The sequence below is a fragment of the Ochotona princeps genome, chromosome 28, assembly GCF_030435755.1.
Source record: "Ochotona princeps isolate mOchPri1 chromosome 28, mOchPri1.hap1, whole genome shotgun sequence".
Classification (NCBI taxonomy): domain Eukaryota; kingdom Metazoa; phylum Chordata; class Mammalia; order Lagomorpha; family Ochotonidae; genus Ochotona; species Ochotona princeps.
In genome coordinates, this window is record NC_080859.1 from 819,277 (window position 1) to 838,790 (window position 19,514).

Consider the following 19,514-nt stretch of genomic DNA (forward strand, 5'->3'; position numbering starts at 1 on the left):
AGTGCGGGAATCAGCAGGCTCTGGAGTGGAGTGGCAGGTGTGTGGGGCTGCAGGGGTGTGCAGGGGTGTGGGGCTGCAGGGGTGTGCAGGGATGAGGGGCTACAGGGGTGTGGGGCTGCAGGGGTGTGGAGCTGCAGGGGTATGCTCTGTGTACCTATCAGGTACAGCCACCGAGCTCAGTTGAGATCCACTGTCCACCGACACCTGAACCAGCTTTCTATTAAGAAAGTGCTGGGAAGAAAAACCTAAGGATTGGGCCCAGCATGGTGGCCTAGTGGCTATAGTCCTTGCCTTGAACGCGCCGGGATCCCATATGGGCGCCGGTTCTAATCCCGGCAGCTCCACTTCCCATCCAGCTCCCTGCTTGTGGCCTGGGAAAGCAGTCGAGGATGGCCTAGAACTTTGGGGCCCTGAACCCGTGTGGGAGACCCAAAGGAGGTTCCAGGTTCCCGGCTTCGGATTGGCGCAGCACCGGCCGTTGCAGCTCACTTGGGGAGTGAATCATTGGACGGAAGATCTTCCTCTCTGTGTCTCCTGCTCTCTGTATATCCGACTTTGTAATAAAAATAAATAAATCTTAAAAAAAAACAAACCTAAGGATAGAGAGCCATAGGGATGGGGAGAAGGCTTGTCACTGGGTTGCTGGGGTTTCAGTGAACCCAGGTTCCCTCCGGGGTAAGTGAGAAGAGCCTACATGGCAAGGCTGCGTGGGCTTGGGTGCTGTACGCACGCAGGCATGTCACTGTTGGGACACCACGTGTTTCCTGCCCAAGTTGCAGGGACTGGCATGAGAAATGAGCCGGGCTGCACCGACAACCTGTGGCTGGCAGCTGGACCTCGTCATCACCATGCGCGCAGTCACCGGGATGGGGTAACCCATGGTTACGGGGGAGCTGCCCTCCCACTGCTGTATAAGAGCCCTGTGAGGGAACCCTAGACGAAGCTGCCCTCAGGACCACGGAGCACAGCAGCATGTCGCCTGCCTTCCGAGTGCGCTGCCACTTGCTTCTGCTCTGCCTGTCGGCGCTCCGCGGACACAGCTGTGCCGCCGAGGTGAGCCCTCCCTGACCCGCGGACCCTGTGCCTGCCCACCTGAGCCTCCCTGGGGGTCAGCTGCCCTGCTGGGTCCTCCATCCCCCTTGTCCCTGCGCTCGCTGCGTGTGTCCACGGCTTGGCGGGAGGGATCGCAGGTCTCCGGGTCCTCTGGGAGCCCAGGGAGACTATCCACTCTGCTGAGCCGGGAGGGAGAGCTCTACTCCTGGTCCCTCCAACGTGGCGGGACCAAACCGTTTTCCTGGCCAGCTGCGGGAAGCGGTGGATTACGATCCTTGGCGGGTCTTCGGCGCTAGCCCGAAACGGGAGGTGGCTGGGGAGGAGCCTTATCACCGCGCGCTGCGTGAGTCGGACAGCGGGAGGTTGGGCTTGTGCTGGGACAGGGGCTTGGGGTCTTCCCACAGGGTGGGTGGCCAGGAGCACCAAGGGCACCGTCCCGGAGAAGCAGCAGTCTTAGGAGGTTTGCGGGGAAGGGAGGTGGCGCCGGGAAGGCGTGCGGACTGCGTGCCCCCGACAGGCTGCCTGGATGCGCTGAGCCTCCAGGGCCAGTTCACCTTCACCGCGGACGAGCCCCAGCTGCACTGCGCCGCCTTCCTCATCGCAGAGCCGGGAGAGCTGCTCACTGTGCAAGCCGACCATGCCTCGCTTGACTGCCAACGTGGAGACTTCCTGAAGGTGAGGCCGCACCCCCTGCGGGGTCGCCTGGACCCTGGCCCCACTCTCAGCTTGTCTCAGGGTATGGCCCTGGTTTAAAATCCCTTCCAAGCCCTCCGAGACTCCAAACTTAGTGCGCCCCTGGGGCCCAAAGCCTTGCTGGAGCCCAGCCACTCCTGAGGATCTGGTCCCACCATCTCCCCCAGATGCACTCCTGTGCGTCCTGGAGCTCCAAGGAACCGCAGGACGCGCGCTGCAGGCTGGGAACAGGCTCTCTCCGACCCACCGCCAGCTGGGCTCTCTGCGTGGCCATCAACTGTGGGTGCCGGAGTAGACACGGCTGGACTGGACAATCAGAGAATGAGATCTTCGCCCCAAGTCACTGTGCAGACGTGACCACGTTGGGTGTGGGGGTTTGCAGTCCTTGGGACAAACTAGCAGGTGTCATGCTTGAACGCTAAAGCAGTGTGTGTGTGTGTGTGTGTGTGTGTGTGTGTGTGTGTGTGTGGCAGAAAGGAAGAGGAGGGAGGTGTGTGGAAATGTGCAATATGAAAGAAATACACAGGCTTCCAAAGTGTTTGTACCAAGTTGGGCATCTTTACATGCTGTTTTTCAACGGTTTAAGGGTCCTCATGCGGCGGCTGGCAGATACAGTGCTGCCCAGGCCATTTCTCTGACCAGGGCAAGAAAAGGAGCTGACCAGGGCTGGGAGGGGGTGACCAGAAAACCATGGTGGTGGGCACTGCAGTTACCAGGGAATCATGAAATAGGTGGGCATAAGCGAATGTGCGTACTGTGGGAGCCTTAAGGTTCAGAAAGAAGAGTGAATGAAAGAGGGCCCCTGTGTGGTGCCTCTGCCGGCCTCTCACCCTGCATCTGTAGTCCCCCTGTACTCCTGCAGGCCCATGCTCTCCTGCAGGTCTTCGACGGCTGGATCCTCAAGGGAGAGAAGTTCCCTAGCACCCAGGACCACCCCCTACCCACGCCACAACGCTATGTGGACTTGTGTGCCGGTGGTCTCAGCAGAGGAGGCATCACGTCCTCGCAGAATGTGGCCATGCTCTTCTTCCGGGTCCATGAGCCAGGAAACGGCTTCACGGTGACCATAAGGACACACCCAAACCTCTTCCGTAAGTGGGCTTATGGCCAGCCTGGCACAGGGCAGCCTTGCTGCGCGTGGACGGGAGCTGACTGGAGTGGAAACCATCATCAGAAGTGACCTTAACAGCATCTCCTGTTTGTTACTAGACACTGAGTGTGTCTTTGATCCCCACCATCCTCCCAGGTCCTCTGAGCCACCCAGCACCCTCAACACTGATCCTCACGCCCCCTCATCATCTCCCACAGCCAGTCTGAGCCCAAGGGAGCACAGGGACAGTGGGCAGAGGCGCTGTTCTGGGAAAGACCCGAGCAGGCCTGGGCGCCTCTGTCTAGGGTGTGTCTGCTGGGTGTTTGGAGCCTCAGCAGCCCAGGTGAAGCATAGAATGTCAGGATGAGCTCACAGTCATCTGACTGCTGCTTTTCCCCAAGCATGAGAGAGGTCTGGAAAATCAGCAGTGATGGTGTCATGCCTTCAGGCTGCATGCAGGGCCCTGATGTGCCAAGGAAGATAGAAACAGGCAAGGAGATGAGAGACCTTCCCAGCCAGAGCCAGTGGATTAAAAGGGGATAAACCCGAGAGGGCAGATGCATGGCTCAGCTGGCTCGTGTGCAGGTACGGCAGAGGGCCCGGGGAAGGGTGGACATGGCTGAGCTGGCTCGTGTGCAGGTACGGCAGAGGGCCCGGGGGAGGGCGGACATGGCTGAGCTGGCTCGTGTGCAGGTACGGCAGAGGGCCCGGGGGAGGGCGGACATGGCTGAGCTGGCTCGTGTGCAGGTACGGCAGAGGGCCGGGGGGAGGGCGGACATGGCTGAGCTGGCTCGTGTGCAGAGGTCCAGGAGTCAGGGATACTGAGCTGGGGGAGGGGAAAGGCAGGGTGGAGTGATTTGAGTTGGTGCATGTGGAAGATGGCAGGGAGAGGTGTGTCCATGGGTGCAGGGGTTCTGCCCCAGCTCAGTGTGCTGACTGAGCTGGCAGTTGGGAGAGATCGGAGAGGGAGCAGGCCAGGGGCCGGGGAATGCAGGTGTGGGTGCTGGCGGAGGACGATGGAGGGCCCCTGTCTCCAGGGAGCAAGGCAAGCAGGGAACCAGAATCAATCTCAGATTTCATCCTTGCTCTATCAGTGACACACTATGATCTTCTGATTTCTAGTAAAGAAAATAAAAGTTTTGAAAGAAGTCATCCCAAAAAGATTGTTTCCAAAGATGGAAAAAAAAAATCAGATGTTTCTCCTATGTTAGGGATCAGAATATCCTGGAATCATCCAGGAAGCTTCTGGAATCTTCAAGGAATTCCATTATAATAAGTGGAATGAAACAACAGAAGGAGGCCACCGGTGGCTCTGACCTATTCTGGTCCATCAGAAAATGTTGTCTCGTAATTGGCAAATTCTTACCCTCTGACCTCACCCTCACCTCTCAAAGAATGTTTTGTGATTCTAGATCTGAGATGAAAAAAGGCTCAGCTGTTCATATAAACTACACGTGGGAAGATTTTTTGTGAACTTACTAACAGCCAGCAGAAAGTTTCAAACCTCAATGTGGTCCATTTCTTTGCAGCCTCCTCTGTCACTGTCATAAAGTGCTAAAAAGATTTATTTGATCATTTAAAATTAACAATATGACTTCAGGCACATGGGCTGACTTCTAGTTTCACTTTATTTATTTTTTTAAAAGATTTGTTTATTTTAGGGCCCGGCGGCGTGGCCTAGCGGCTAAAGTCCTTGCCTTGAAAGACCCGGGATCCCATATGGGCGCCGGTTCTAATCCCGGCAGCTCCACTTCCCATCCAGCTCCCTGCTTGTGGCCTGGGAAAGCAGTCGAGGATGGCCCAATGCATTGGGACCCTGCACCCGCGTGGGAGACCCGGAAGAGGTTCCTGGTTCCTGGCATCGGATTGGCGCGCACCGGCCCGTTGCGGCTCACTTAGGGAGTGAAACATTGAACGGAAGATCTTCCTCTCTGTCTCTTCTCCTCTCTGTATATCTGACTTTGTAATAAAATAAATAAATCTTTAGATTTATTTATTTTATTACAAAGTCAGATATACAGAGAGGAGAAGAGACAGAGAGGAAGATCTTCTGTCTGATGATTCACTCCCCAACTATCATAATGGCTGGTGCTGTGCTGATCTGAAGCCAGGAACCAGGAAACTCCTCCAGGTCTCCCACACGGGTTCAGGGTCCCAAGGCTTTGGACCGTCCTCTACTGCTTTCCCAGGTCACAAGCAGAGAGCTGGATGGGAAGTGGAGCTGCCGGGGTTAGAACCGGCGCCCACATGGGATCCCGGCGCGTGCAAGGCGAGGACTTTAGCTGCTAGGCCGCGCTGCCGGGCCCTCTAGTTTCACTTTAAAAAGAAAGATTTGGTTTTATTTTAAAGGCAGAGTGACAGAAAGAGGGGAAGATGGAGAGAGATCTTCCGTCAGTTGGTTCACTCTCACGGTGGTCTCATTGGTCAGGGCTGGGCCAGGCTAAGGCCCAGAGCTCCAGCAGGGTGTCCCAGTACTTGGGCCACCTTCCGCTGCTCTCCCAGGAGCATGAGCAGGATGGAAAGTGGAGCGGCTGGGACTTGCCCTGGAGCACATGTAAGGTGCTGGCACTGCAGGCAGCAGCTTAACATGCTGCCCAGCTCCTGGCCTCCCCTTCAACCCCTCTTCTTCCAGATTCCTGGCTTGCCTGTGGTCAGGGCGCCCCTGGCCTTGACTGACATCTGGTGACAGGCAGGCCGGCCGGCCAGGCCATTGTTATCCCTAGTTCCTTGGCTGCAGATGACCCTGTGCTGTGTGCTGCCTGCGCGCCCCGCGGAGTATCTAACGCACATGTGTTCCACCCCCAAGCATGCAACGCTGTCTCCCCGAGCCCAAGTGGAAGATTCACACTGGTGGTGCCGCAGCAGCGCCGCAACTGCAGCTTCTCCGTGGTCTACCCGGTCGTGGTGAGGATCTCCGACCTGGCCCTGGGCCGCTTCAGTGGCCTGCAGGTGAAGGAGCGACCCCCCCTCAGCTCCCGGTATCACAGGGGTGAGGGCGTGCAAGGTCAGGCTCTGAACCCTGGCTGCTTTGCTCCTGGTGCAGACGCTTCCAGCGGTCTGTAATTACCATCGGGCTCGCTTGTGCTGGTGCTTCCCTCGCAGTGCCTGGTCTGATTCATCCTCACAGCTGCTTGACAGAGAGCTAGAATTTTCTCTGCACACCCAGGAAGCCTCTCATTGACAAAACGGGGCCAGGAGGATGCCAACTATAGCAGAAAATCAGGGAGTGGAGTTTTGTATTGCAAAACGCAGAAGGCGTTTCTGAGAGCAGTTTGCTTTGCATTCAGTTCAGTACATGTTGCTTTAAAATAAGAGCATTCATCAAGAGCCCTTCTCAGGTGAGCTCCTGTGTGGGCTGTAGAATCAAGGCTGACCTTGCTTCACTCTCCCGGCTGCACCCTCCTCTGAGTCGGCCACACAGCCCTTCCTGTCTCAGGTGCCCAAATTCTGGAGCAAATGAGTGACTGGGACCAGGCCTGTGAGAGAAGCATGCCAGCTCCCCTCCAAGCCCCCAGTGCACCCAGGCCATAGCAAAAGTCAGGAATGCACTGGCACAGCCTGACTGGTGTGGTGCCTGCCTAGGGGTCGAGCCTGGCTCTGCAGAGTGCTGGCCACACACATGGCACCGAGAGTTGGTATGACCAAGGCAGCCATGTGCACGGGGCGACTGCCTTCTGGTGGGGTAGAAAGAGAACTATCCACCCTGGGTGACATAGAGTGGCCAGAGGCTGCTGGGTGCCAGGAGGGACAGAGGGCAGGGTAGGGAGAGGCACGAGTCAGGCAGCACTGGGTGTACAGGGCCATGCACTGTCCAAGGGCACTGCAGCAGCTTCTGGCATTGACATTACCAGTGTGAGCCTGCTGTAAAGGACTGGCACTGTGGCCCACTTCTTCATTTGTGTGGGAGGAAGGTCTTCAGCACAATAGGCTCGTTCTTGGGTTCCCATTTTCCAAGACCTTCTAAAGCATTCTGCTGCCGAGGGACTCAAGTTGAAGTGCAAGGCGGCGGGCAGCTGCTGAGGTGCAGGCCAGGGAGCAGTGTGAACTGATTGCAAGGTGTGGGGTCATTCAGGCTTCCCTGTGACAGCAGACTGGAGGGACCATCTGACTGCCTTCGTGGTTGTGGTGAGATGTGGTCAGGTTAGGACCACTGTGTCTCTTGGGGTCATGGATGAGACGTGGTCAGCTTGGGGTTATTGTGTCTCTTGGAGTGAGATTCCTGCACAATCTCACAATTCCTGCACATCCTTACTGATAGAGAGGATGTGACCCAGGAACAGGAAAACCCCTTTCCAAAGAGAGGGGATGTGACGGGAGGGTCCATGCGGACATCCTATTTGTGAAGCGAGTCCTCACAGCTGGCCATGGGGTGGTCAGGGTGTCCATGCAGGGACCCGGGGAGGCCAAGCTATCCATGCAGGGACCTGGGGAGGCCAGGCTGTCCATGCAGGGACCCGGGGAGGCCAAGCTGTCCATGCAGGGACCCGGGGAGGCCAAGCTGTCCGTGCAGGGACCCGGGGAGGCCAAGCTGTCCATGTAGGGACCCGGGGTGTCGCTGTCCCGCAGCGATGGGCTTGGTGCACGGAGCCGATAATAACACGCGTGGACCCTGACTGATGGTCAAAAGCCGTAGTTTATTAGTGGCATCAAACTTTATACACTGAGGGCCATACAGGATAAGGGAGGAAGTATTGAGCTCATCAACAAAACCATCAATGCTTTTGTTTGGAACTCTTTTGTATATTCTACCAGGTGTTCTCATATACATACTGTCCACTCAACTGTTCTTATGCAAATGACATCTCATCAGGTATATTCTCCTCCAAATATCCAAACAACTGTAATCCTGTGCTCACTGACCTTCTACGGTCACAATGTCCTCCTACACCGGGGAGACCGGGCTGTGCGTGCAGGGACCTGGGGAGGCCGGGCTGTGTGTGCAGGGACCCGGGGAGGCTGGACTGTCCGTGCAGGGACCCGGGGAGGCCGGGCTGTGCATGCAGGGACCCGGGGAGGCCGGACTGTCCGTGCAGGGACCCAGGGAGACCGGGCTGTCCGTGCAGGGACCCGGGGAGGCCGGGCTGTCCGTGCAGGGACCCAGGGAGGCCGGGCTGTCCGCTCCCTTGCCACACGCCTCCCGTCTTGCAGGTTCACCTTTCCTCATTCAGATCCCCTTGGGCTTAAAATACACGCACACACATTCAGAAAAACGGTGACTCAGTTGGTTGAGAAAAGTGGTTGCCCTGACCCTTTCCTGCTTAAATACCTTGTAATTTCTGGAGTTCCAGGTGCTAAACTGCTTGGCCCTGCCAAGGGCTGTGGGGTGGGGGTGGAGGCTTGCAGTCGCCCTCTGACCTGCCCTCAGCCAGCTGGTCAGGTGGCCAGCCAACCACCATCTACGTGGATGTCAAGATCCCTCTCTCTGCCATTTGTTCTCACAGCTGCCCTCAGCAGGTTGTGGGGGAACGGGAGATTTCGTGGAGCTCCTGGGCGGGGCCGGATTGGACCCTTCCAAGATGATGCCCCTGGCTGATCTCTGCTACCCGTTCCGTGGACCTGGTAAGACGTCTGACCCTCGTAGATGTGCCCAGGCTCCCGCGTGCCAAGCCAGTGTGTGGGTTCACCGTGACTGACAGGTGACACAATGGGGAGAGCCCTGGACAGACCCCAGGCTCCTGCGTGCCAAGCCAGTGTGTGGGTTCACCGTGACTGACAGGTGACACAGTGGGGGGAGCCTTGGACACATGCTGAGCTCATACTGCCACATGCTGCTTCCACGTGCTGAGCTCATACTGCCACATGCTGCTTCCACGTGCTGAGCCTGTGTGTGGGGTGACACAGTGGGGTTGGGAACAGGGTGGGAAAGGTGAGTGGGGGGGTGGTCCTTATACAACAGCCCTACAGGCAGAGCTTTCCAGTTCGTTCCGTCTTCTTGGGGTCTTCTCCATGGGGACTGACAAGGGAAGTGGCAGATGGACCACTGGTGTCCCAGTTCAGTGGGAAGGCGATCACTGAGCTCCTGGCAGTGGTGGTGTCGGGACTCCATGGATGAGCAGGACTCCTGCGCCCACTGGGACGTTCAGGAGCGCCCAGCACCCTGACTGCCAGCAGCCAGGCCCCCTGAGCTCAATCCAAGAGCCGTGCTGCAGGAGCAGGCAGCTTGGATCCCCCAGGTGAGGCATGGGGAAATTGGGGGACCCTGTGTCTCCTGCATGAGCTCTTCCCCTCTGCCATCACAGACCACTCGCCCACCAAGTCAGCCAGCAGTCCTCTCTTCCTGAGCAAGTGCTGGGACCGTAACACACACACACACACACACACACACACACACACACACACACTGACTTGGAAGTAGAGCCCATGTTCACATGCACAGGTAAGCCCAAGACCAGCACTGTCCCCACTTCCCTAAACACCTGGATTAAAAGAAAAGACTCAGGTTTCGAGTAGGGCAGCACTCAAGGCCTTCTGGCCGAGGGGAGGCAGCCTCTGGAGCCCCATTGGCTGGAAACCAGAGGGCTCTTTGCTGCCCTTAGTGGGCGGTCTGTGGCCTCGCTCAGCCACTACGTGGGTCTCTGAGGTCCCCGGCCAGTGCAGGAGGTGCCTCTAAGAAGCCGTTGGGACCAGCCAAGGGTCCTCACTTGGGGCTTGGAATTGGGGTAACCGTGCCCACAGGCACTTCCTCCTGAATCACTGAGATCACTGACACCAGCACAAAGATCATTTTTTACAAAAATATTTTATTTATTGTTATTGGAAAGTCAGATCTACAGAGAGCAGAGACGGAGGGCAAGATCCATCCACTAATTCACTCCCCAAGTGGCTGTAATGGCTGGAGCTGAGCTGTTCCTGAGCCAGGAGCCAGGAGCTTCCTCCAGGTCTCCCATGCGGGTGCAGGGTCCCAAGGCTTTGGGCCATCCTCGACTGCCTTCCCAGGCCACAGGCAGGGAGCTGGATGGGAAGTGGAGCCATCGGGATTAAAACCTGCATCCATATGGGATCCCAGTGCATGCAAGACGAGGACGTTAGCTGCTAGGCTACTGTGCCGGGCCATTGTGGATTATCTCACTCTGTGGCTCCCGGTAGACCCAATGTCGCAAGAGCACCCTGTAAGTTGTCAAACAATGAGAGAGAAGTACTCAGGACCCCGAACGTTAAAGAGACTTTTATTCAAGGTTACATCAATTGAACAGGAGATGGGGCATGTCAGGAAAGCAGTGACCTTCCTGTGACCGTCCATGTCGGGCCCAGCAAAGGGAATTTCCGGTAGAGGATTATCAGCTTCCTGGAAGTAATGTGGAAGTAATTGCGGGTTTACCCTTCCCGTGTCCTCCATGGACCAGGAGCTGCTGTATGTCATCTAGGCTCACATGCCTTGTCCCTAACACAGGGGCTGTGCCAGCTAGAAACGGAGTGGGGCATGCCAGAGGACACACTTGTGTGAGCAGGGTTCTGTGAGCCGGGGCAGGCTCCACCCCATCCTTGCCTGCACATCCTGGCAGGACCGTGAGACCCTGCGTGGGCCAAGTGAGGCAGGTGGACCTGAGACTGAATCCTCTGTGTGCTGTGTGCCCCTTCATCATGCAAGCCACTTCTCATACTCCTGGGTAAACCGAGCTGCCATCTGGACCCAGAAGGTGACATGAAGGGTTGTGCTGGCCTGTCTAAGTGTCCAGCGCTGGCCCCTGCAGGGTGGTGCTGCACACAGAATCAAGGCCCAGGTCCGGGCACTTCTCTGCAGATGGCTGTGTGTGGTGTGATGAAAGCAACAGCAGAAGCGGGCTTCCTACACGTGCAGGGTTGGAGTGTGGATCCCGCGGCAGGGAAGAGAGGGGCCCCTCTGGCCCAGCCCTACGTGGTGCTGGCCTGCTGGGAAACCTGTCCCTCTGTTTCCCTCCCGTGACAGCACAGATGAAAATCGGCTGTGACAGCACTGTGGTGCGCATGGTCTCCAGCGGGAGACACACCAACCGCATGACTGTGGAGTACCGCCAGCTGGAGCCACAGGACATGGAAGCCCCAAGTGGGAACAGCCTGCAGCCCCCCTGTGTGTCGGGACCCTGAGCCCCGGCACCAGTGACTGCAACACGGCGGGGAACCCTGGTGCCCTGCTGGAACCCCCACCCTTCCCACCTCCAGCACATGCTAGCACCTGTGCACAGACGTGTGAACTTTCCTACTTGGCCGCTCTCTGCAATCTACAGATGATCCATGTGGGGGAAACCACCCCTCTGGCAGGAGCAACGTTCTTAACCAGAAGCTTGGCAGCCTGTGGCGTGCGGCTCAGGCTCCAGGCCACAGAGGGAGAAAGAGGCGGTTCAACATGCCGTCCAGTGTCTCCCACAGGGAGCTGTGTGTTTATTCTGCTGTTTACACCTGGCGGCAGTTGTAGCTCTTGCTGATTTTGTAGCCACTTGTCTCTGACAAAACCCAGTTGTGTGGACAGAAGTGCTGTGCCCATGAATAGAGGTAAATAAACGTGCTCAGAGCCGACCCTGGCGCTGCACTACCCACCGTCTCGTTCGGTTCTCCTTGGCTGCAGAACCAGATCTGCTCAGGCCCGAGGCCCTGAAGTGCCCCTGTTAGGGGGCAGAGGTGGCCGTGGTGGTGCCCGCTGTTGGTCTTGGATCCTGCGCACAATGTGACAGCCAGGCAGGAGGGAAACCCAGGTGGGCCATGCTACAGCTGCCAGGCTGGTGCGCAGGCCTTTGGAGTGAGGGACCAGGAGCCTGGTGGGGGAGGCGTAGGCACCTTCTGGCTCCTCCTGATGACTTCCATGAAACCCTGGAGGCTTCGTCCCTCAGAAAGCTGAATCCATGATCAGGCAACTGTGTCCCTGTCAGCTTCAAACCTGCCGGGCGCCTCTGCTCGTTCGGGAGGGACCTAGGCCCTCTGGTGTCCTTGTCCTGACTCGCCGCAGCTGGCCACTGTGGCTCCCCTCCCTCGGGAGCTCCGTAGTGGGCAGTAGCTTGTGCTGGGGAAGGTGGCCACCAGCATCCTGTCTGCACCTCTCCGGAAGCTCATGGCTCTGTTTCCACTCCTGGAGGGTGGGCGGCTTCTGGTAGCACATGCTGCACCGGGTCCCTGGGCAGCAGCAGTGGAGTGCTGGAGAGGAGGCCCTGTCCAGGGTGACCCTCTGAGATTGTGCCTGCGTGCCCTCTCCTTACAGAGAGCGTGTCAGGATACAGACAGCCTCAGGATCCCAGAACGGCAGGCTGATGGCCCGTCTTCTAATGGTTCCTCTGTCACGATCACCTCTCACTTTCCCCTGAGTAATTAAGGGTTTTTTTTCTCCTGGTTAGGATGAACTACACAAAGCACATATGTGAGGGAGAAAATGCAGGTAAGAGAAAGAGGTTTGAGTGGAGGGTTCTGGAACATCACGAAAATGGTCTGAGTCAGCCTTGGCATGGCTCCTGGGAGAGCCATGGACACTGTCCCTCTGGGAGGGGCTCCCGGGGACAGCCGTGCACACTCACTGTGCATCCCGCCCCTCCACGTCAGGGCTGCTTGGCACGAGCCTCTGCTGTACTCTCCCAGCCCTTCTACAGCACAGCCCCCGTGCCCACACTGAGTGCCCGTGGGGACAGGGAAGCGACTGGCGTAATGGTGTATAAGACAGCAGGCTGAGGAACCCGGCAGCACAGCTCCTACTGCAGGATGACAAACAGGATAGTGAGGTGTGCGTATGTCCTCAACTCAGACACCGGGGAAGCCGGGATTGGCTGCGTCCTGGTGAGCTCCTCGTGCTGCGAACTGCAGCCTTTACACCTGGCTCTGCTTCGTGCTGGGGAAACCAGGGCTGAGACATGGTGGTGCCAGGGGTCAGAGCTTGCCACTTCTGCGTCATGCTGCCCTGCAGCGTGCTAACGGCCTTTGTGAAGAATCGGCCCGGCTCTGTAAGTGACACTGCGAGGTCAAGGGAACTCACACTCCCGCTTGCTCATCTGACTGCTCAGTGACCGAGGGCAGGGCAGGAGACGTCCTAACTGAAGCACTCAGAGAGACCATGGCCCCGCTTGCTCTCCGTGTGTCTATGGGGCCAGGCCAGGGTGCCCAGATGTTTGTCCAGTGTTGTTCTGGATGTCACTGTGAAGGTCCGTCGCAGACCTACACTGAAATCGCATGACCCTTGGAAGTGTGGGCTGTGGTTCCAGCAGAAGATGGCGCCTCACTTAGGTTTAAGCTTTTAACTGCAGCCATGTGCTGACAGTTAATGATGGAGGCCGACAGCCTGCGAATGAGGCAGGATCCCGTGTAGGTGAGCGCCTGGGCGGGTCTATGGGAGATCTCCTGGCACTCGGGCACTGCCCTGGGACAGTGGGCCTCAGGGGAGAACTGGTGATGCGAGCCAAGCCTGCCTGCCCCCTGGTTCACCGTGAGACCACCCCAGCTCAACAGATTCTGTACCCCCGGAGCACCCCCAAACTGCAAGTGAAACCAATGTTCCTCCTGGCAGAGCAGCTCCTGCCAGGAATCTTAGGGCAGGGCAGTGCTGGTCAAGGTACATGCCCAGTGCCAGCTGGTTTTCTGTCTGCAGTTGGAGTTGTGAGCAGAACTGTGTTTAAACCCCTGTGCAAGTGGCTATGTTGCACCCCCTGCCTGCCACCTGGCTTCCCTCGACAGCCAGAAACCCAAAGTGGAAATGGCTGTGGATGTCAGCGTCCCGTACTGTACGGGGACTGTAGAAACAGCTACTGGCAGTTACATGGACATGTAATATTGCTTGTCTGTTTACAGCCCATGCTGTTACCGCGCAGCATTCGAGAGCAACGAATGCTCAAATCCTAAAGGAGAGGTTTTAGTTTCCTCATTTCTCAGTGAAACTGGTCTGGACGTCTGTTTCCAAGCTGGCAGTGGTCTCTCAGGTCACTGATAAAATGAATGTAGGAGGAGCACACTGCTCCAGGAATGAAGAAGCTTCTGGAATGTCACTCAGTAGTTTTCTGAAAGTGGAATAAAGGGGCAGGCACCTGGCACTGAGGCTCCTTGCTGCTCTCGTGGTCAGGTCCTGGCTTGGCTGCAGTTCCAGCTTCCGCTGTGCGTCCTGGGAGGCAGCGGGTGAGGCGGGAGACCTTGACCGAGGTCCTGGGTCATGGTTTGGGCCTGGCCAGGGCCCTGCTGTGGCAGGTGGTTGGGGAGTGAACCTGCAGGTGGGGCATCTCCACTTCTGTTGGCTTCTGTTTGTTTCTGCTTTTGAAATTAAATATCAGAACTGAAGAAAGACTTTCTAAACTACAGAACTCAGAGGGAGGGTCACAAGGAGAGTGGCCATCAGTGTGCAAGGCATGCTGGGGGTGGACAGGTGGGACACAGCCTGACCGCAGGCCTTCTTGTTGCAGAGCTGGCTTCTCTGGATCTGTCACAGTCCTGCCCTACCTGGAAGGGCGATGACCGTCACAGTGCTGTGAAGAACGCGTCACATTCGTTAGTTGAGTGAGTGTGAGGGAACAAAGTTAACCACCCAGGCCTGATCAACTTGGTGAGTCGTTCTGCTTTTTATTGTCAAAATGTGTAATTACATGACAGGCTATGTTGCTGAGACAAGGTGAGCTGAAGAAATCTTCCGTCTGCTGGTTCACTGCCCAGATGGCCACAACGGTCAAGACTGGGCCAGGCCGAAGCCAGGGCCCTCGGGCTTCTTTTTGTCCCTCCCTTCTGGCTGGCAGGACCCAGACACTGCATTCCGAGGGAGAGCACTGAGGAACAGCCAGGACTCACACTGGCTCCTGAGGGATGCTAGTGTCCCAGTAGGTGGCTTAGTTCACTCTGCCATGGTTTTTGAATTCTTGAATAAGTCTCCTAAAGCATGTCAATTTCAGACTTTACTTAATGTGCAGAGTTTGATACTCCAACTTTTTTTTAAAGATTTATTTAGTTTTATTACAAAGTCAGATATACAGAGAGGAGGAGAGACAGAGAGGAAGATCTTCCATCCGATGATTCACTCCCCAAGTGAGCCTCAATGGCCAGTACTGCACCAATCCGAAGCCAGGAACCAGGAACCTCTTCCAGGTCTCCCATGCAGGTGCAGGGTCCCAAATCTTTGGGCCGTCCTCAACTGCTTTCCCAGGCCACAAGCAGGGAGCTGGATGGGAAGTGGAGCTGCCGGGATTAGAACTGGCGCCCATATGGGATCCCGGGGCGTTCAAGGCGAGGACTTTAGCTGCTAGACCACGCTGCCGGGCCCGATACTCCAACTTTTACACTGGTGTGTTGATTCAGTCCCAGAATTAACTGCGTCTCTATAAAATGAGATGTTTCACAGTGTTTCCTATCTGCTGAGCCGTGTAAAATGGACTACAGATATTTAATCTTGGGATAGCCCAGTGTTGGAGCGCTCTCATGTGGGTCATTACAGGACCACTACAATTTCAGGATCATAATGGATAATGCAAGAAAGCTGTCCCCTGTATTTATACAGAAACCCTCACAAGCTCTGGCACAGACTTTTTTTTTAAGGTTTATTTTTTTTTTTTGGGCCCACGGTGGCCTAGCAGCTAAAGTCCTCACCTTGATTGCGCCGGGATCCCATATGGGGCACCGGTTCTAATCCCGGCAGCTCCACTTCCCGTTCAGCTCCCTGCTTGTGGCCTGGGGAAGCAGTCAAGGATGACCCCAAAGCCTTGGGACCCTGTACCCGCATAGGAGACCTGGGGAAGTTCCTGGTTCCTGGCTTCGGATTGGCGCAGCACCGGCCATTGTGCTTACTTGGGGAGTGAATCATCGGATGGAAGGTCTTCCTCTCTCTCTCTCCTCCTCTCTGTATATTTGATTTTGTAATAAAAATAAATAAATCTTAAAAAAAAAGAAATTTCAGTTCTGGAAATGTGTTGCTGGTTTCTTTGCCATCAGAGAAGACTGAACTGTATAAAGCAAATGCCTCTCTGCCATGACTCAAGTCTGAGGTTTTTCCTGGCGGATGAATCAGATCTTTGTGTGACTATTCATCTGACATCTGGGAAAGAAGAAGACGTTGACATTTCACAGTTTGCAGTGAGCGAGGCCTGGCAGACGCAAGGCTGCCATCTCCCGTGGCGCTGTGGGTACACCACCGACCCTGTGCCATCTCCCGTGGCGCTGTGGGTATGCCACTGACCCTGTGCCATCTCCCGTGGCGCTGTGGGTACACCACCGACCCTGTGCCATCTCCCGTGGCGCTGTGGGTATGCCACTGACCCTGTGCCATCTCCTGTGGCACTGTGGGTACGCCACTGACCCTGTGCCAGCTTCTTAGTGGGCTGTGGCTTCACATGGAGCCACCACTGTGAGTGAATGGAACCTTCTGTAACAGGAGTCACGATTTTCCTGACAATCGGAGTGCTAGGTGTTGTTGGGGTCCCTGTGTCACGCTGCTAAGACCATGGGTTACACCAGCTACTCAGCCTCTGCAAGCCTCGGTTTTCACGGGCAGTGATGGCGTAATGGTGTTCACCTCAAAGATGCTAATCGTTTTACGTGGGCAAGGGTGGCACAGTGAGGAGTGCAGGTCCATCCCAGAGCTGCACGTGGACTGAGTGCCCGGAGCCGGTGCACAGGGGACGGGTTCCCCCATGCAGCCTGTTGAGGGGGCCTGGGTTGTGAGCGCTCGGGGATTGCTGGGTTCTTGCGAGAGCAGTTTTGTTATAGAAGTGGGCGCTTGGGCACTTGCAACCATGCCATGCTGTAGCAAGGGGCATACTCTCAGATTCCCAGGTGGCCATGAAGCCTGTCCTTTCTAAACCGCCTTGATGTCACGCTGGAGCCACGAGGAGTCAAGCTGCAGCCTGGACAGGCATCTGCTCTCCCATGTTCAGCGGCCAAAATGCATTTCAATCAAAGCCACAGGCTTCCCGTGCGCAAAGCAGGTCAAGACAGGAGCCTGTGTTGGTGTCCCTGAGGGTGGTGTGCAGCCTCCCTGGCTACCTCCTAGGTCTTCAGCTTCCCCTGGCTGCCCTGGCAACCCTGAGGCAGCTCTCGGATTAGGAGAGAAAGCTCACTCTTGGTTAAAGTTGGCAGACAGAGGAAATCGTTGCCCACCTTGATTAGAGCTGGTTGACACTTTCAGTACACGGCTGCCAGACGTGGGAGAGCATGGAGGAGCGTGGTGTGGGTGTGGCACTGGCAGGTGGAAGTCACGCAGGGCTGCTTCCAGCTCTGGGTGAAGGAGCTGCCTGCCTGAGGCGTTCCTGTGGTCAGCGCTGAGGAGAGGGGCTGCAGGTATGGAGGCTCCCATGCTGAGCTCACAGCCTGGACCCGGCCCTGCCCTTGGCGTCAGAGGTCACCTGATGGGCTTGTTAAGGATTCAGTTCATGTCATTTGATTATTTGAAAGGCAGAGAGAGTGATTTCCACTGGTTTACTCCCTACATGGCCGGAACTGAGCCCACCTAAAGCCCTCCCAGATGAGTGCAGGGGACCTGGCACTGGAGCCACTCTTTGCGGCTTTTCCGGGAACATTAGCAGGGCACTGGATTGACAGCGTGGAATAGCTAGGTCTCAAACCCAGGCACCCCAATGTGGGATGCGAGTGTCTCCAGTGCCAGACAGCTGCCTCTCACCCTTGGCAGTCCTCAGGAAAGGCTGTCCTTTTTTTATGCATGAAGAGACAGCCCCAGTGACCCACTGGGGGCCCAGAGCCGCGGGCCTGGACCCAGCCTGCCCACGGTGGGGTCCAGAGGCAGCGACTGTGTACACGTTTGTTCCCCAACCCTTTTGCTGTGGTCCCCTGGGGCCGCCTGCTGGACTGATGCGGTATTGCATGTCATCTAGAGCCGCACCTGGCGGCTGCCCAGATCCCACTCACCTTGCCTGTGTGCGGGCAGGAAGATGAGCCTGCGGAGCCCTGACAGCTGCCAGGGCGCTTCTGCCCACTTGGCCTCCCTGTTGGCTGTAGATCAGAGGACTGAGGGATGCCAGCTTGGCCTGGCTGTAATATGGCGGGGAGAGGCAGGCCCACCTGAATTACTGCTGTAAGTATAATGAATACTAGTTAGAGAACTAACCAACACAGGCAGGTTATTTAAAAGTTAGAGAAAGACAAAGGGTAAACGTATAAGACATCTTCCCTTTTGGGGGTTTGTCTCTCTACAGATCTTCCTTCACAAACAGGTACTGATATGCCTGACATGTAAGTGCATGTGTGAACACATATGATTAATTCTATGAAGCCACTTTCTTTTTTACAGATATGTATCTTGGAAGGAGTTCATGGAGAGAGAGCGAGAACGAGAAAGACATAGCTTTCATCTGCTGGTTCAGTCCCCAGATGCCTGCGGCAGCTGAGTGAAGCCAGGCCACAGCAAGGAGCTGGGACCTCCATCCAGGTCCCCAGGGAGTGGTGGGGACCTGAGTGTCCAAGCCACACATTAGCAGGAAGGGTATTGGGAGGGAGACGCAGACATGCCAGGCCGCCACCCTAATCACCCAGATGTACTCAGGCCCAGCTGAGCTCCCTGCTTCCTGGACGGTGCCACTCAGTGCTGGGACAGGATCCCGTGGGGTCGTGGAGAGAGATGCCCCCCTTGCCAGGGATCCCTGCCCACTCTGGAAAACTCACCAACTTCTGCTGGCCCCACCCAGCCCTGGGCTGCCTGTGGAAGGAGCCTGTGAGGTCAGCACAGTGGAACCACGCCTGTGGTATGAGCTGGATCAGAAGTGGAACAGCAGGGATAAAGCTAGTGTGCATAAGGGATGCACTGTTACAGGTGGCGGGTGGGCTGCCAAGCCCAGACCTGCACACACACAGTGCTTCCCCCTTCCACAGGAGAAACCACAAAGCCAGGCAGAAAAGCTGTGGACCCGGGACTGTGGTGGGACTTCCTTAGTGTGGTAGTGATCTGTGTCCCCAACACTGTTTCAGGGGTGTGTGTGTGGGGGGGGGGCGTCTAGAGGAGGCCAGAGTGGTGAGTGGGCGTCCGCCCCGCACCCGGAAGGCAGCAGCCAGCCTTGTTCTCTTGGCTGCCCGAGGTGGCCCTCTGGGCGCCTGCGCTGGTGGTTCTGGTCCTCGAGCTGCAGGGCTCTGGTTCTCCTAGGCGCTGCCTGGGCTGCAGCCCCCATGCTGGCCTCCAGCTGGCACAGGGCGGACCGGCTGTGCGAGCCATGAGTCGGATGATGTCACCTGTGTATTATGTTACGCGTGCACCGCCATTCCCCAGGTGAGCAGGGACGTCACAGCAGTGAGTCCTCTCGACAGAAATATCACATCAGCATAAGAACCTGGGCTTTTCCTCATCAGACGCCTTTGGAACAGAGGCAGACACCGCAAACCCAATGATTAAAAACAGTGAAGGCCGTGCTGCTGGCCTGGCCTCCGCTGGCCCAGCCCTGTCCACTGGTCCTTCTATCCAACAAACCGAATCAACCGAAATCAGCATCTCACTGGGTGAGGAACTCCGCACTCATTCTTGAATTTATATGGCAAGGGTTCCGGATAGAAAAGTGGAGTAGGACTGGCCCATCAGGCTACCCCGAGAACGCTGGCTCTGGCCTGGGCCGACAAATACCAGGGAGCAGAGACGGCGCCCGAGCAGCAGCGCCTTCTGCACCAGCAGCTCCGCCGGCGCTCCGCTCCCGGGGCCTCCTGGTGGACATGACCACGGCCACGCCCACGGCGACCACGCCCTCACCAGGCCCCGCCCCTCAGCCCCGTCCCCCCACCCCCCGAACGTTCTCCGTCACGACCTGCCCCTCAGCCCCGC

The 19,514-nt window shown here is 56.9% G+C and overlaps 1 protein-coding gene across 1 annotated transcript; it reads left to right on the forward strand.

Moving 5' to 3' along the window:
* The first annotated feature begins 712 nt into the window (after positions 1-712).
* CRHBP (corticotropin releasing hormone binding protein) lies at positions 713-11,095 on the forward strand. Its single transcript, XM_058656336.1, has 7 exons — positions 713-1,053; positions 1,303-1,396; positions 1,571-1,728; positions 2,627-2,837; positions 5,643-5,785; positions 8,278-8,395; positions 10,743-11,095. Exons 1-7 carry the CDS (start codon positions 973-975, stop codon positions 10,898-10,900), a joined length of 963 nt encoding a protein of 320 aa, XP_058512319.1. The 5' UTR covers positions 713-972; the 3' UTR covers positions 10,901-11,095.
* The last annotated feature ends 8,419 nt before the right edge of the window (positions 11,096-19,514 follow it).

Coding starts and splice junctions, on each gene's coding strand:
- CRHBP (XM_058656336.1), top strand. CDS start 973: ATGTCGCCTGCCTTCCGAGTGCGCTGCCACTTGCTTCTGCTCTGCCTG. Junction 1,054..1,302: donor GACACAGCTGTGCCGCCGAG/GTGAGCCCTCCC, acceptor TTTCCTGGCCAG/CTGCGGGAAGCGGTGGATTA. Junction 5,786..8,277: donor GCCGCTTCAGTGGCCTGCAG/GTGAAGGAGCGA, acceptor TTGTTCTCACAG/CTGCCCTCAGCAGGTTGTGG.